General features: G+C 48.7%; 1 protein-coding gene across 4 annotated transcripts in view; it reads right to left on the bottom strand.

Moving 5' to 3' along the window:
• Positions 1-1,789: 1,789 nt before the first annotated feature.
• ino80 (INO80 complex ATPase subunit) overlaps positions 1,790-18,106 on the bottom strand; it is a 253,031-nt gene continuing 236,714 nt past the window's right edge. For all 4 annotated transcript variants that reach the window (XM_068039696.1, XM_068039697.1, XM_068039698.1 and 1 more), the window contains exons 34-36: positions 16,948-17,101; positions 13,009-13,221; positions 1,790-4,968 (exon numbers count right to left, since the gene is read on the bottom strand). In XM_068039696.1, coding sequence (XP_067895797.1) covers positions 4,748-4,968; positions 13,009-13,221; positions 16,948-17,101 — 588 coding nt within the window. In that variant the 3' untranslated portion in view covers positions 1,790-4,747. The remainder of the gene's footprint in view (positions 4,969-13,008; positions 13,222-16,947; positions 17,102-18,106) is intronic.

Here is an 18,106-nt window from a genome sequence, read left to right as displayed (position 1 = left end):
TGACCTCTGCTTGTTCCAAGGAGAACAACCCCAGCTATCCAATCTTTCCTCATAGCTGCATTTTTCCAGTCCTGGCAACATCCTCGTAAATCTCCTCTGTACCCTCTCCAGTGCAATTACATCTTTTCTGTAATGAGGTGACCTGAACTGCACACAGTACTCAAGTTGTGGCCTAACCAATGAGTTATACAGCATAACCTCTCTGGTCTTATATTCTATACCTTGGCTAATAAAGGATTCTATATGCCTTCTTAACCAGCTTATCGACTTGCCCTGCTACCTTCAGGAATCTGTGGGCATTCACTCCAAGGTCCCTCACTTCGTCTACACCTCTCAGTATTCTCCCATTAATCGTGTATTCCTTTGCCTTGTCCGACCTCCCCAAATGCATCACCTCACTTTTCTGGGTTGAATTCCATTTGCCAATTTCCTGCCCACCTGACCAGTCCATCAATATCTTCCTGCAGCCCACAGCTATCCTCCTCCCACAATTGACTCCTCAAAGCCCTTCCACCACCTTCAAGGCACAAGTCAGGAATGTGATTGCATATTTCCCACTAGCCTGGATGAGTGCAGCTCCAACAATACCCAAGAAGCTCGACAGCTGTATCCAGGAAAAGTAGCCCATTTGACTGACACCCCACCCACCACCGGTGCACAGTGGCTGCAGTGTGTACCATCTGCAGGATTTGCTGCAGCAACTCGCCAAGGCTCCTTTAACAGCAGCTTCCAAACACACAACCTAGAACAACAAGGGCAGCCAGCACATGGGAACACCACCAAGCTCCTCAACATTATCCTGACTTGGAAATATATCGCCATTCCTTCATCGTCACTGGGTCAAAAATCCTGGAAAACTAACAGCACTGTAAAAGTACCTTCATCTCAGACTTCAGTGGTTCCAGATGGCAGCTCACCACTACCGTTTCAAGTGCAATTAGGGATAAGCAATAAATACTGGCCTTGTCATCGACATCCATAAATGAATAAAAAAGTTGTTACAGACCTATCGCCACCCTTACTTTACATACAGCTGTTACTGACTCATCCCCCCTCAATATATACAACTGTTATTGAATTAATCCTCCTCATTATATACAGCTGTTACTTATCCCTTCTCTCACATTACGTACAAACTCATGCCCTCCCTCACATTGTATACAGATGTTAGACTAGTTCCCTCACTCATTATATACAGCAGTTGCAGACTTGACCTCACATCTCCCACACGTTATACTCTTTGACCTTGGTAAGATACTGAACCACAGGCAGCAGACTCTCTCCAGTACTTCAGCCAAGTGGCCATTCCTCACCTGCGAGCTGACAAAACGAGTATTGGAAGACTGTTCAACTGTGGAGGCAACACAAAAGCTGGATTCAGTCCTCACCTGGCACCCACCTGCAGGCACTTTCCTTCATTACAACGGTGACTATGCTCTAAAAAGTACTTGATTGACGGTAAAACACTTTGGGATGACTGGTGGTCGTGAAAGGTGCTATCTAAATGCAAGATTTTGTTTTCTTTCCTAGCATGGTTCACTGGGACAGGGATCAGGTTGAAAACCCTAACTGATGGTTTTAACCCAGTGCACACTGACCAAATGACGTATCCCATCCTGCTATCCAGCTGAGCCCAGTTAACTGCGCATTGACAAAGGATCAAACCTAGGGCAGTCCTGGTCTGTATAGACCAGTTACAGGCTTCCTTTCCCAATATGAGCCACTGCAGGAAATGTTATGATCTTTACTTCACAAACAAGCTTACACCAAGAAACACGAACAGCAGCAGTTCTTGAGACACTTTGATTTTATTCTGATACGCTTGTACCTGAATCATTTTTGCTAAGGTTGAACACAAATTGTGACTGATTTCATTAACTGATTCTGTTGAGTTATGGCATTGTAGTAAAATAAATCAGTTAACCAGCCCGCACTGTTAGGAGAGGGTGGGGAAAGAAACTGATTCAGTGAACTGGTATTGCATTCATTGCACAAATAACCACCTTCCTCCTCCATGTATCCTCCTCAAACCTTTCCCATTGTACATCCTGAAACGCAAGCCAAGCTTCCGCATAGCCCAGTTGTGAATAAAAAAAGGTGCAAGGGTTCTGTTTGAATTTACAACTTGTGCAATATGACAAACTGAGCAATGAGTCTGAAAGTGTCACATAATCGGTTTAAAAATACAAACATAGGGTAATGTAACGTATGTGTTCGGACCTCAAGAAGCCGAGTGCAGTGACTGGAAGCAGGACCTGAGGATCCCAGGCTAGACCTCCTCCCAACCCCAACACAGTGTCTGCAATGGGAACCATTCTATACTTGGCCAAAAGGAAGATGTGCACATGCCCACGTAGGAGATCACACCTATTTGTGTCTTATAACAGAGGCTTACTGCTCGAGAGGGTGAGTGCAGCCACCAAATGAGCACACTGACTGTAAGTGGAATGCAACCTGCAAGCACAGGACTACAAAGGGCGCAGTTCGAGTGTTAGACCATCACCTGCACTCTGGATGTTCTAATCATCTCTGCTGTCCAAGCTTTAGATAGGCAAAGCACAGCACTGCTCTGTGCCAGAATTTATTTTGCTGGTTAGTGACTGGAAATATGTTGCATTGAGGGGTAGGGGGAAAGAGGCTGTTCACACAGTATCTCACTGAGCTGCCCATACAAGCAGAACGACATCTCCTAAATTATACATGGAATCTTTCAACAGATCTATTCCACTGGATGGAAAAACTAACCAGCCGGTGAATCAGAGATGAAAGGCAACACCAAGGCTGGCAGCATAGGGAGAGGACAATGGGTTCAACTGAGGAACAGCAATAACTGCCAATACAAACACTGGATTTTAACCTTGATAGAATTCAGAATCTGTTAAAAAAAAAAAATCTGTTTCATTATTTAAAATACTGTGCATTTCCCTCTCATTTGCAATGCATTTAATAAAAAAAAAAATTCAGACCCCCATGTTTTCTCCACCTTCCTTTGCTCCATTTTGGTCTATTCAATGGGAGGTGGCTGCCCCTCCCAGGGTTCTGGTTGAATATTTAAAAAGAGGGCAGGTCTCAGCAGGATCATTCTGTACCTCAGTACACCACATCTCAAATCAGAGAGAGTCTTGGCTGGGATAGGAGAGGTAGGGAAAACAAGGGGTAAGAGGAGAAGTCTTGCAGCTGTGGCCACATTCACTACTCTAGTACAGTGACTAGCATATTTATTTAGTTTGAGTTCTGTCTAGGAACATGAGATTGATGAGTTCCTAAATCTCAAATTGTAAACAAAATACAGAAAGTTGGAAAAGGAACACAACTCCTGTACAGTCAGCAGTGATCAGAGGAAGTCACTTAGCCCAACACATCTCTGCTGGTGCTAACACTACAAGTGGAGCTATAGTGAAATGACACAGTCTGTACACAACTGGAGCGGCACAGCGCTGTTTGTACACAAATCAGCTATTTTCAGCACCTCTTCACAATGGAAATGCAGGAGAGATCAGAAACTCATGCTGTGAACTGCAGGAATCAATCCAAGTCCACGATACAGTGCATTGGAATGTCAGGGAGCAGCACAGCCATGGAATGTTTCTTTAAAACGTGACAAAAACATTTCACATTTCAGGCACAACAGGACAGTTAACATTGTCTGCAGTGTGTTTCTGGATCATTGTACTCTATTTTGGGGTTGGAGAATCCAGCATTTGCCACATTGTGTATTGCAATTACCTGTGCTGGGAACAGGAGGTACTGTGGGTATTGCAGGGATCCCCCTTGCCTTGCAATCGCTGTGTATTGGTGGTGGCTGGATTGCGCTGGTATCTGTCCCGCAGCTACAGTAACACAGCAGTAGCCCTGCCTTACTTGAGGACAATCCTGGACCAGTCACAGTCTCGACCAGTGCTGGAAGTTTTCAATCAGGCCACAACAGTATTTTGACTGAGTCAGTATCCAAAAGAGAAAGGAGAGACTACCTGCCCTCTCCTTTCCATTGGCTGATAGGCCCGCTGAGTATTTCCAACAGTCAGTTTTACTCTTAACATTAACTGGTTCCCAGCACAAATGCGAGTGGGGTTGGACTGGATGCTGCAGTTCACAAGCTTCCATGTGCACTGACTGCCAACACTCGGCAGGCTTGGAGTTGTGTTTGGAGGCTTCCCTGGTTAATCCAGGGGACAGCACAGCAATTGAGCAGGTGCCACTTGCAGTCACTGGCAGCTGACTGATGCGAATGTACAGTGGTATGAGGAAGGAGGAGGCATGGAGGAGGGCACAGGAGGCTGAATGCAGCTGCTGTTCTCAAGGGGAAATAGCTTCCGCCTTTGCAAATTAAAACACAAGGACTTCAGAATGTTTACCTTTCAGCACTGGAAACTAGTAAAAATTCACACGCATACAATCTCTCCATAAAATTACTATTCATCACTCGGCTGGATTCTCACCAGTCTCTGTCGGGTTAGTAAAAGATAGCAGTTTCTGTTTTGATTTTTCTCCTTTTTTGTACATATTTACAAGTTCATCTATAAAAAAATAGCACATTCAAAAAGAAACAAACAAGGAATCTGTGCTCTCCTGGTAAACATTATGTACACATCATTCAGAGTGAAAAGGCTTCTCCATGATTTCACTTATTAGGCTTTTTAAACAGACTCTAAACCCTTAAACATGTAAATCTTACGTCTTGCCCTCCCTTCCCCACCCACTTGCCGCAGATGCTCCCTCCCCCCACCCACATCAGTACTGTTCGTGGTTACCGGCCCCCAACAGCTGGGGGCTGAACCAGGCCTCTGCTGGTCTTCTTGCTGGGGGACGGAGAAGGCGTGCTAGTGTCAGTCGGGGTCTGTGGTGTTCCAGGGACACTGTTTGACAGGCTGTGAGGGGAACCCAAGGGGGAGGTACTCATCATTCCGAAGGTGGTAGTGCTGGCCGGCCGGGAGAGTGGCGATTGCCCAGGGCCACTTCCTGCCATACCTTAAAATTGAAAAAACAAAAAGGGAACAGTCAACACACACAACACAAAATATCAACAGAATTAAACTGCAGATCTTCATTATTTTGAATATTCCCTCATCAAAATCAGGGATATTAGTGCTGGCAATTCAGTACTATCATCATATTGATTGCCAGCATCAAACACTCCCAGGGCAGGTACAGCACGGGTTAGATACAGGCCTGAGGAATAAAGGCCCCCTCGACATAAAGGGGGCTTGGGGTATAAAGGCCACCTTTGAAAAAAATGGGGTTAGATACAGAGTAAAGCTCCCTCTTCACTGTCCCAAACAAACACTCCCAGGGCAGGTACAGCATGGGGTTGGCTGCTACCTAATTGGAACTACTGAGTGCAGCAAAGAGCCTCAGCTGACAGTGCTGCAGTAAGTTGGAGGAGGTGCTGCTGGAGAGAGAGAGAGCTACAACTTTTTTTTTAAAAAATAACTTTTGTTACAGAAAAGAAAAAGACTTTCAAGACATAAGGCTGTATTTGGAGGTGGGTGGTCGAGCACCAGACTTTGATTTGATTTGGACTGTTGGATGAGGTGGAAGAGGGCAGAAGAATAAGGGTTGGTGGTGATACAATTTTGCAGGAGCTGTGCTGTTGCAATAAAGACACAGGGAAGCTCCCTCCCCACCCCAATTGCCCAGCGTGGGTCAGCTGAAGCTGCCTGGTTAAAGAGACAGAAGGAGATAGCTAGTGCCTGGGCAGCTTTCAGCTGACCCAGGTGAAGACGTCTCCCCCAACCAGAAGGTCAGAAGACCAGGAGTACAACCAAAGACTGTTTAACGTGCTCTGTGTACCACCTTTCGAAGCTAACTCACAGCCTGTCTTTCCCTTTCCTGTATATTGTCAACCTCTAGCCTAACTTATTATTTGCTTACTTATTATTTCTTGCAAACTTTTTATTTTTTGTTTGAATTTGCAAGCCTACAATTCGGGGTGGGTTTAGTTTTTGAACCCGTGGCGAGCTCATCATCACTGGTGGCAGGGCCCTCTAATACCTATGCGGCTGCAGCCTCTGTGGCCGCCCATGTGGTCCAGTCTCCTTTTACATTAATAATTTCCAGCCATGGGGTAAAGGGCTATACCCATCCAAACATGTCTATAGGCCAAGGTTGTCAGCCCCTCAGCCATTGCTGCAGCCTCAAAGATGTACGGGAAGGCTGCGTTTTTCCTGAAGATCAAGAGGGCAGTGTCCCTGGCCCTGAGTAAGGGGCTAATCATGGGTGGGACTTTCCAGTGGACCCTCGGGGGGCCAGTGTGCAGCGAATAATGTTATCAAATGTCCCACCCTTCATTCCCAGTGAGCTCCTCCTCCCCACCTGCACCATCTGGGGCAGGTGAAGTTGGGGATCACCCCAGTCCTGCTCGGTATTTAGGAGAACAGCGTCCGGCATGTCTACTCCTTCTGCTGCCAGCTATTCAAGCAGCTAGCACGGGAGCAGATAGCGGAGGGCCACTCCAGCATAGAATTCCAGGGGACAGCCTGTCATGTCTTCTGGACCTTGGATGGGGCGCAGTGCCACGCCTGTTCGGAAGAACTGCCCCAACCTCCTGGCCGCCAACTCCACCTCGGCAGCCCAGGATGGCACCACTGCACCCTCCCCTACTCCTCCTACACCCATGGCTGCCACTGCAGGGGTGATTCCGGAGGCGGTGGTTTTAACGGCCTCTGGTAAGATGGGGGGTCTGTCCAAGTGGAAGGAAGGGGCGGAAAAAGAACACCGAGAGGCGTGTCCCTGGATACCGTGACACAGCCCGAGCCTGGGCTCAGTCCAAGGCCTGAGCCTAAGGAACCCACCTGCCTTGGAGCTGGGCGCGGTCCCAGGCCCAGGGCAGAATGAGAGTGCTGAGGCGGAGGCCTCTGATGACATGGAGGTCTCTGAGTCTTGGTGCCCTAGTGGGAAAGAGAAGGCACCCTTCCAGAGGTGCAGGGCCCATCTGCTGGACAGGAGCAGTCTCCTGGCTCGGTTCCCCCGCCACCTCCATCACCACCACCAAGGCCGTAAGGCCTGGGCAGGAGCTCCCCACCCCTTAGGATGAAAGAGAGGGGGGAGACCCCTGTACATTAGGCTCCTCCTAGGGGAGCAAGTAGAGCCCCACTTGTGGCGGAGGAGCCTGGGGACTCTCTTGGAGAAGCCTCCCATCTGCCAGTGGGTCGGTGCCCTGGGTGGAGGGGAAGGCAAGGCCCTGAAGGGTTGGCCCTCACAGCTAAAGTCCGGTCCCGACTAGGATGTACCTGACCCTGTTGTGATTGAAAATACTGCCTGCCTGCTGGGCCTCCTCTCTACGCCTCCAGTCCCGGTTCCGGCTGGATTTCTGGAGTCAGGAACTACCGTCTTCCCTGGGCCGCTCACTGGCCTGGGAACGAAGGTTGAGGGGGGCTCCTGAACCACTGACACCCATAGGCTCCAGTTCCACAGCGGAACCCAGAGAGGCCTGCTCCACCATTGATCCTGGGGGTGAGATCGTGACAGAGGAGGGACAAGCTGGTGCGGCCGAGACAGCCATCTCACAGTGTATGGTGTGTGTGTTGGCTACTGGCATTGATGACCAGGAAGGGGAGGGGGACTCGATGTGCGGCATGGAGGACAGTCTTGAATCCATTGCTAGCGAGGTGGTGGACTCCCTTGTGCCTCCGACGGAGTCTCCGCTCATCCCCAATGCGGATCTCTGGGATTTCCTTGTGGCCTGCAGGGGTTGCTGCAATAACGTTCAGCTGATCCTCATCTGGTGGTCGAATCTGGCGCAGATCATCTGGTCCGTCCGTGCCACCCTCAAGAAGGGGAGCAAGGGCAAGGACGTGAAACTTGCTGTGAGGTGCCGGTTCAAAGTGCTCCTCAATGGGTTACTGGGGGAATGGAAGGTGAGGTGCACTTCCACTCCCTCCTCACAGTAAGGTGTCGGTGACGGGTTTCAAAGTACTTTTGACATGAAGATAACCATAGCCAACCTCAACATCAACGGCAGCAGAGGGTCTCTCCGCAGATTTCATGGAAGGGAGGTACGTGGTGAGTTTTCTGCAGGAAACCCATACCGTTCTGGGAGACAAAGCCATTTGGCTCCTGGAGTGGCAGGGTGGGGTCTACATGGGTCACCTCACCCCTATTTCTTGTGGGGTGGCCATCTTGTTGGCCCTTACATTGCAATTAGAGATCTTGGGGGTCAAGGAGCTTGTGCCGGTAGCTTGCTCCACCTCGGCGTTAGCATGGGTGGCGTGTGCTCCACTTTGTGAACGTGTATGCGCCCAGGTCCGGCGCGCTTCTTTAAACAAGCGTCTGCTCTCGAGCTCTATTGATAGCGGTGAGTGCAGCATCCTCAGGGGGATTTTAACTGTACCCTCGAGGTGAGGGATCACTCCGACAAAGTATTGGTGGAGAAGTTGAGGGAACTGATCAGCTCCTTGACTTGGTGGACGTCTGGTGGGATCTCCATCCTGACTCCAGCGCCTTCACCTGGAGGTCTGCAGGAGGGTCCCGAATCAACTGCCTCTACATTTCCCAGGCTTACGTCTCCAGAGTCACGGCGGCCTCCATGCAGCTGGTGCAGTGCTCGGACCACCACCTGGTGTGGGCGGAATCCACATACTGGCACTTTAACAACCAGCTGCTGGAAGACGAGTGATTCCAGGACTCGTTCCGTCAATTCTGGGCCAACTGGAGAAGGAAGCACGGGGGCTTCCCCTCCTTGAGGCTATGGTGGGATGTGGGCAAGACTCACATCCGTGTCTTCTGTCAGGAGTACGCGAAGGGGTCGACCAAGAGGAGGGAGGCCGAGATTGGGCCACTGGAGAGGGAGGTACTCACTTGGAGTCCCATCTCGGTGAAGCTGTCGTGGACCTGGCACTGTGGCAGGCGTATCAAAAGAAGGGCGCGCTGAGCAACCTGCAGCTCGTAAGGTCCCAAGGCGCTTAAGTGAGGTCACGGATTCAAATCCTGGAAGATTTGGATCATGCCTCACCTTTCTTCTACTCGCTGGAAAAACGGCGGGGGTCCTTAAGCAGCTCATTGAGCTGCTGGCTGATGACGGATCCTCCGTCATGGATCCAGAGAGAATGGGTCTCTTGATCCATTCCTATTATGGCACATTGTTCTCCCCAGATCTATCCAGCGAGGACGTGCACTGAATCTTGTGGGACCTGCCAAAGGTCAGCCCAGAGGATGCCAAAGGACTGGAGGCTCCACTAACGGTGGCGGAGCTGACCGGTGCCCTCCACCAGCTATCGAGGGACAAATCCCAGCGGCTGGACGGGCTGAGCACGGAGTTCTTAAAGGCGTTCTGGGACGTCCTGGGGGGAGATTATGCTCGTGTCCTGGGGGAGCGCCAGGCGGCCTGGGAGATGCCCCTCTTGTGGCACAAGGCGGTCACTGTCCTGCTGCCAAAGACGACGAACTCTGCTTGCTTAAGAACTGGCATTCGGTCTCCCTCCTCAGCACCGATTATAAGAGTTTTGCCCAGATTATGTTTATCTGCCTGGACTCCATGCTGGCCTGCACGATCCACTCGAATCAGTCCTACACGGTCTCGGGCTGGTCCATCTAGGACAACAGCCACCTGGTCCGTGATCTGATCTATCTTTCCCAGAGGACTGGTCTGTCAGTCACCTTTATCTTCTTCGATCAGGAGAAGGCGTTCGACAGGGACTCTGTGCGCGTTCGGACTCTGGCCGCATTTCGTGGCCCGGGCCTAGCTTTTTTACTGCGCCGCAGAGTGCTGGTCAAAGATACTGGGTCCGTGATGATGCCTCTTCGCTTTGGAAGAGCAGTACATCATGGATGTCCCATATCTGGCCAATTATGCATCATCTGCTTGGAGCCATTCCTGTGCTTGCTTCGCGGGAGGCTGGTGGGTTTGGCCGATGACATGCTCCTCACGGTCACAGATCCTGCTGACATGCAGAGGATGCGCGAATGCCAGCAGATCTTTTCTGCCGTGTCCTCCGCGAGGAACACTTGCAAGAAATATTCCGGACTCCTGGTGGGCCAGTGGCGGGTGGACTCCCTGCCGGAGGAGTTAACACCTTTTGCATGGAGCACCATGCATTACCTCTATCTGAGAGTCCACCCAGTTTGCCTGGCTGGCAAACTGGGTGGACTCTCAGATAGAGGTAATGCATGGTGCTCCATGCAAAAGGTGTTAACTCCTCCGGCAGGGAGTCCACCCGCCACTGGCCCACCAGGAGTCCGGAATATTTCTTGCAAGTGTTCCTCGCGGAGGACACGGCAGAAAAGATCTGCTGGCATTCGCGCATCCTCTGCATGTCAGCAGGATCTGGCTGGCAAACTGACAGGAGTTGGAGACACAAGTCACCACTTGGGCACTGGACAGGACTGCTCCAAGTGCTTTCCTACAGGGGCCGAGCGCTGGTCATAAATCAATTGGTGGCCTTGATGCTGTGCTACCAGTAGGTCCCTTCGGTCCTGTGCCCTGTATTTGCCACCAAAAGCCAGAAGAAGCTTGTCGATTTCTTCTGGGGCAAGAGGAAACACTGGGTCTCTGCCGCAGTCTTGAGACTCCCAATTGAGGAGAGCAGTCAGTTGCTGGTGTGCGTCCACAGTCAGGCTGCGACTCTCCACCTTCGGACCCTGCAGAGATACCTGTACATAGAGCGTCCTCCCAGATGGTGTGCGCTGGCAACATATTTTTTCCACCGGGGCACTGCCTTCAAGATGACACGCAGTTCCAGACGACAAACGTTAGCCGCACCTCGCTGAGGGAGTTGCCCGTCTTTTACCAGGATCTATTCAGAGTCTGGAACACGGTCGCCTCCAGTCAGGGTGCTCCCCTCAACGGCAGAGGAGGTGGCTCTGGCTGTCCGGGCCAACAGGTGGAGGAGTAGCCGAAACTTCTGGGACATGTCGAGGGGGCTCAGGAGTGTGCAGCTCTCCCAGCCGAGCTGACCCCTGCTTGTTGGACCCAGGCCCCGAAACCCTCCTCGGGTGCCAGACCTGCACAACCTGAGCCGCCTCTTGGAAATACCCACTGTGCCATTCCACATCACGCGGAGCGGTTTCCTGTACAGGCTGCTCCTGCACACTCTCCACTTCCTCACCCTCGTCTGCTACCCGGACATGCTGTGGCCATCCGAGTTGCCACCTGGTTGTGAGGGGAAACCCTGTTGGAGGTGTCTCTATGCAGGAGTCTTCCCCTTTATGTCGGAGATCTAGGATGGAAGGTGCTGCACAGGGCAGTCTCGTGCAATAGGCTTTTAAGTAGGCTCATGGACTCCCAGGTCGCCTGTAATTTGTGCAACCTGGACGAGTCAGTGATCCATGTATATATGGAGTATGCGAGGTTGCAGCCCGTCTTTGAGTATTTAAGGGGACTGCTCCTCAAGTTTTGGCTGCACATCAGCCCCATGCTCCTGATCCTCGGGCACCCGGCGCGGAGTGGGGTGGGGCAGGAGGAGGATCTCGTCGGTCTGCTCCTGGGCCTGGTGGCAATTCACAGGTGCAGACAATGGGCCGTTGTGGGTGGGGGGGGGGGTTCTGTCCACCCTGATTGCTTGCCCCTCTTCCGAGCTCACGTTCGTGCTCGGGAGATGGAGCATGCAGTGTCTGTCGGTTCACTTGAGGCCTTCCGCGACCGGTGGGCATCCCAGGGGCTGGAGTGCATCATCAACGCTGAAAATGACATTTTAATTTGAGTTTTGTTTTATTTACCTGTTTTTAAAATAAAGTTATTTATTTAGAATACATATAAAAGGGGGCCTGTGAAATAAAGGCTCCTCGACAAAATAAAAAAGGGGCCTGGGGTATATAGGCTTCCATCATAATAAAAAAAGGGGTTAGATACAGAGTAAAGCTCCCTCTCTACTGTCCCAATCAAACACTCTCAGGGCAGGTACAGCACAGGTTGGATAAGTAAAGCTTCCTTTGTGCTTGTGGGAACTAGGTTCAAAGTGCCCAGTAGAATGTTCCATAATTAAAAATAAAGTGCTGGAAACACTCATCATGTCTGGCAGTCACTGTGGAGAGAGAAACAGAGTTAAGGATTCAGGTCTGCGACCTTTCATCAGAACTGCAAAACGTTCCACTGTCTCAGCTCATTTCATATAGGCCCCTTGCAGTCAGCAGACAGGGGAATGTTTAATGCTGAGAGTTTGGATTGGATTTGAACCCAGGCCTGAAAGGTGATGCGAGATGTCCTGCACCATTCAGGCTTCCAAACTGGTAGTTACAGCTGAGCGGCTGAAAGTAGCAAAGGCTTGATTTAGGCCCTTACTGATTAATAACGCTCTACTGCGTTCAACCTCACTCTCAATAACAGAAGAAAAAAAACAAATTAACTTTAATGAACAGCGCTTTAATCTACAATGAATATAAGCTTGTTTGGATTCAGTCAGCCACTTTACATACAGAGAGTAGCTGTTCACTCATCAGCTTGTTTTACTTCACAAAGTAAAAGCAGAACTATTAGGAGGGATGGAATTCATTATGCACCTCCCACCATGCTTTTTATCCCCCCTCCAGTAGCTTTTTTGTCAACATGCATTCAAAATATCGAATTTTAAACAAAATTAACTTCATTATCACTATTATTAAAGTTTTGCTTTCTGGATTAACACACCAGAGGCGGGAAAGTACCTGTTTCAAACAGCTTGCACACAGGCTGCTGCTGGGAAACCTGGTCTGGCTATCCGTGTTTCAGAAAAGTTCACCACTCATGACGTGATCATGTCCAACTTCTCAATAAAATACTTTCTGAATGGCTGAACAAATACGGGAATTCCAAACTGGTTTCAGTGAGAAACCAACTGTCACCACGGTGGAGACTGGAAAGAACGTCTGTGCAGGGAGTTGACGTTTCGAGTCAGTTATGACTCATCTGTTACTCTTTCCACAGATGCTGCCTGACCTGCTGAGTATTTTCAGCACTTTCAGTTTTTATTTCAGATTCCCAGCATCTGCAGTATTTTGCTTTTACTACATTTAGAATCATTAGAGGGGATAGCGCTACAACCGTTCCAAAGCTGACACTGTATAGCACTCAAATCAGGTGCTGGTCCTCTTCCTTACCTTTGGACACACTGTACCCATATGCGGCGTATGCAGCAGCCGAAGCTGCTGCTGCACCTGCCCTGGCCCCTGCCATCGCTGCAGCACTGCCAGCAGTGGACTTGCGGCCTCGATTCTTCCCCGAACCCTTTGATGTGCTCCCGGATGCTTTTGGGCGGCCCCTGCCCCTCCCTGAAGGGCCCATGTTGGAACCAGACTTGTCTTGAGAAACACCTGCAAAGCAAGGAGATTAATGCATCATCACCCGAGATAACAAACGCAGAAATTCAGTCCATAAAACTAACACGGTGCCTCTTCTACTGCAATATGCACTGTGACACAGTGCCCATGTCAAGAGCAATCACCAGCAAGGGTCCAAACCTGTCACAAGGAACCTGAAGCCACAGGCACAGTCTGCTGCCTAATCAGTCTCCCAGGGAAGCAAGAAAGGGTCCACGTCTCTGCTTCACGTGCAATATCAGCCATGCCGCCTCACTGCACTGAATACACCCTGTTCATTTTTTCACTGTTCGTCTTTGCTCCACTACACACTGACAGTCGCTCCTTCTGCTGTTGGTTACCCAACTTTAGGGGAGGTTTGTGTAAGAAATGGCTGTTTAATAACCGTATAAAATCTTAAGAAAATTAATTGAGTATGATCAAAATAGTTGTCTCTCTCAAAGATTTTACAGCAGTCTGCCAAGGCTATGACTCTAGCAATCTCTGAAACAAGACATTCCTAAAGCTGATAAGATGAAGCCTCGTATCCTCTCTAAACAAGTGCCTGGAAGAGTTTATAAACGGTAGCTAGCAACTGATAAGCCACAAGGTAACTTCAGGGGCAGAGTGATGGGCATAGGAAGGGTTTACTTTTAGCACCTGTGCCTTGATGATTGGACTTTTGGAATCGAACAAGTGATTGACACAAGGCAAACTAACAGCCTCTAGAAATAAAGGATATATACAGGTGCTCAGGAGGGAAATCTTCAGTCTTCTTCAGACAGAAGGAGACCTTCCCGAAGCTTGTCTTTGGCTGAGTGTTAGGCTTTGGGCTAACACTTTGGTTAGCTCAAGAAAACTGGGGACAATGAGGACTGAAGAGATCACCAATGCCTCGCCTGCCTCATCAGTCAGGGAAACTGCCAACACCGTTCTGCCCCACCATTTCATCGGGGATTGGTAATCTGTTCAGTCAGTTATGGTTCGTATCTATACTGCTTATTTAGCTAATGCATCATATTTAAACTGTTGCTTCTTAATAAACTACTTTTAAAAAATTCCGAACCGCCTTCTTTCAGTGTTTGTGGCTTCCGAAACCAAATCTGACATCGGTTAGAGTCAAGATGGTAAAAGGTGCTTCTGTCTAATCAATGTCTCAGCCCACCTGCAGCTCAAATGACAGAATGAACCCCAGCGATACGCTCCCATTACCCTGTATCACTGGATTGTTTCCAAGTCCTTACTGTACTGCTCGTGGCCATTTCCACTCCAATCTGCATCCGACAGCACAATAACCATCAGAGGTGACAATGAGGGAGAAATAGGGCAACAGATAAAATAAAACATGGAGCACACTGGGTGGAAAATAAGGTAGGGGAATGTTAGCAAATTAAAGGAATAAAAACACAAAGTAACCAATTGTACCTGACTAACATCTACTTTCTCAGTTCACAGGAGCAAACCCTATGATAGAACTGATAGTGACTACAGACTGTGAGCATGAAGGTGGAAGCTTGGGGAGCACAGAGTGAAAGGAACGTACACATGTATACTCTCACACAGGGACAGACAAACAGACACACACAGGGGCAGATATACAAACACACACACGCACACACACAAAGGGCAGACATACACAGACACACAAGGGCAGACATACACACACAAAGCAGAAATACAGACACATGCACATGGGGAGATATATACAGACGCACGCGCATACAAAGCAGACATACAGACGCGTGCCATACACACACACATACACAATAAATGGGAGGATACAGAGAGGTGTAGAGGAAGTGAAGGACCTTGGAGCACATGTCCACAGTTCCCTGAAGGTAGCAGGACAGTTGATAAGGTCGATAACTCCGAGGTGCAGAGGGATCTAGGCGTTCTAGTGCATGAGTCACAAAAAGTTAGTATACAGGTACAGCAAGTAATAAAGAAGGTTAATGGAATGCTATCCTTTATTAAGAGAGGAATTGAAAATAAAAGTAAGGATGTTATGTTTCAGTTATACAAGGCATTGGTGAGACCACATCTTGAATACTATGTGCAGTTTTGGTCTCCTTATTTAAGGAAGGATGTGAATGCGTTGGAGGTGGTTCAGAGGAGGTTTACTAGATTGATACCTGGAATGAGCGGGTTGTCTTATGAGGAAAAGTTGGACAGACTGGGCTTATTTTCACTGGAGTTTAGAAGATTGAGGGGAGACTTGATTGAAGTATATAAGATCCTCAACAGTCTTGACAGGGTGGATGTGGAAAGGATGTTTCCTCTTGTGTGGGAGTCCAGAACTAGGGGGCACTGTTTTAAAATTAGGGGTCCCCTTTTAGGACAAAGATGAGGAGAATTTTTTTCTCGGAAGGTTGTGGGACTTTGGAACTCTCTGCCTCAGGTGGTGGTGCAGGCGGGGTCATTGAATAATTTTAAGGCGGAGGTAGATTGATTCCTTGTCTAACAAGAACCTAAGGTTATCAGGGGTAGATGGGAGCAGAAAATTTGAGAAACATACAGATCAGCCATGATATTACTGAATGGCAGAGCAGATTAGAGGGGCCGAACGGCCTATTTCCGCTCCTAATTCGTCTGCTCGTAGGTGGTTAAGGAGGAATCCTTCCCTTTATTCGCTGAAGTATAGACTATAAGAGTAGGGAGGTTATGCTGGAACTATATAAAACATTAGTTAGGCCACAACTTGAGTACTGTGTGCAATTCTGGTCACCACATTACAAAGAGGATGTAATTGCACTAGAGAGGGTACAGAGGAGATTGATGAGGATGTTGCCAGGACTGAAAAATTGCAGCTATGAGGAAAGATTGGATAGGTTGGGGTTGTTCTCCTTGGAACAGAGAAGGCTGATGGGAGATTTGATTGAGATGCACAAAATTGTGAGGGGCCTGGAGAGAGTGGATGGGTAGGGCCTATTTATCTTAGCAGGGGCGGGGGGGGGTCAATGACTAGGGGCATAGACTTAAAGTGATTGGTAGAAGGATAGGAGGGGAGATGAGGACATTTTTTTTCACCCAGAAGGTGGTGGGGATTAGAGAGAGGTAGGAGAACAATTCAGCTGTGATATGAGTCCAAAGTGGAACCTACTGCCTGAAAAAGAGTGGTAAAGGCAGAGAACCTCATCTCATTTAAAAGGTGCCTGGATGTGCACCTGAAGTGCTGTAACCTGTAGGGCTACAGATTAAATGCTAGAAAGTGGGATTAGGCTGGGTGGCTCTTTTTTTTGGCAGGCGCAGACACGATGAGCCAAGTGATCTCTTTCTGTGCAGTAAAACCTCCCATGATTCACACACGGGCAGATATACAGACACACGCGCAGGTAAATACACACACACACACATAAGGGCAGAAATACAGACACACATGGGCAGACACACAAACACATAGAATTACCAGCAGGATATGAGAAAACAATTCACCAAGTGCTGAGGGGAAGATTACAAATTGACACTTTGGACTGATATCACAGCTGAATTGTTCTCCTGCCTCTCTCTAATCCCCAGCTGCTAATTCTATTTATAATCACAAGCTTGAGTGGTACAACAAAACAAACAGGAAACTGGACAATTAAACAGTACGAGTGACGATCACTGCCCCGGGTGACTCAAAGTCACGCAACGACATCCGACTTTAATCCAAGTTTACAAAGTAACCAACTATGTTCCCAGCCACACATTTGGTGCAAGGATGGGGTACATGATGCAGCAGGAGTTGTCTGTATGTCGCACCGTTCACATGGTCCGAAGTTGAGCCTGCAATGGAGACCGGGGAATTAGTCGCTCTAGACTGCGATGCTGATGTTGGGTCATCCACGATCACAAGGTCACTGCTGCTTTCATCAGGTGCAATAGATCCTGTGTGTTGCTCACTGCTCATTGATATCTGTGGGGATGGAGGATACAGGTTATATTAGGAGCCTGCGTCTTTTTGCAACAGTGCATTGCACAACACTAAATTCCGATTAAACAAAGCACGCAACTGACAATCTCCATTCCCCGTATCTTGGAGTTCCTGCACAGCACCATTTACAGAGGCAGCGAGATGGGTAAAGCAGAGCAGGAGTTGGATACCGTGTCAGCAATGTAGAACTACATGCAGTGGTGGGGGGTTTGCATCAGCTATTAACTGAAAGGGAACAGAGCTGATGATACTAGCACTTTCATCACTAAACGTCACATTGATGGTCACACCGGGCCGCTCTGTAGGTGGATCAAAAAGTATCACGTACACAACCACATCCAATTAATTATCACAAGAAGCTGATCTATCGTCCCAACCGTCAGTCACAAAACATCTGTCCAAAACACGTTTTCAAAAAATCAAGCGTTTCCTATACAAGAAAGCATGAGTCAGGTGAATTTTTGGTGAAACAGTCCCATTTCTGAGCCATTAACAACCGATGCTGAATCTACAGTGTACTAACCCCACACTCTGCTTACAGATATTTTACTTGGGCTCCCCCGCTATACCCCCAGTGAAATTCTTGTTCTAATAGCTTCATTTTGCCCAAAGAAAATGTTAAAAGTCATGGGAACCAGGGGACCAAAACTAGAGCATGGGTCGCAGATACAAGCTGACTTAACAACAACTTAAGTGCTAAGTTTCGTTCTCCCCTTAATTCTAGTCTTCTATTTTGTGTCTCTCAGTCATCTGTCCCTCTTCCTGTTATGGATCCTGGACTCTGCCTTTAACTAACCCAGGACTGTCTGATCTCCACAATACTCCTTTAACTATTCCCGATATATTCCCTTTTTGATATCATACCATTCAGATAACCGATCCTAGACTTACTGAATCTCAAGCACTCCTTTAACATTTGTTTTTGAGACACAGACTTTTCCCCTGATATTCTCCCTCCTCGAATACCCCATCTAACTTTGCTGCATG

This window comes from Heterodontus francisci, chromosome 9, assembly GCF_036365525.1.
Source record: "Heterodontus francisci isolate sHetFra1 chromosome 9, sHetFra1.hap1, whole genome shotgun sequence".
Classification (NCBI taxonomy): domain Eukaryota; kingdom Metazoa; phylum Chordata; class Chondrichthyes; order Heterodontiformes; family Heterodontidae; genus Heterodontus; species Heterodontus francisci.
The sequence above is the reverse complement of the archived record's forward strand: the minus strand, read 5'-3'. Positions and strand labels throughout refer to the sequence as shown.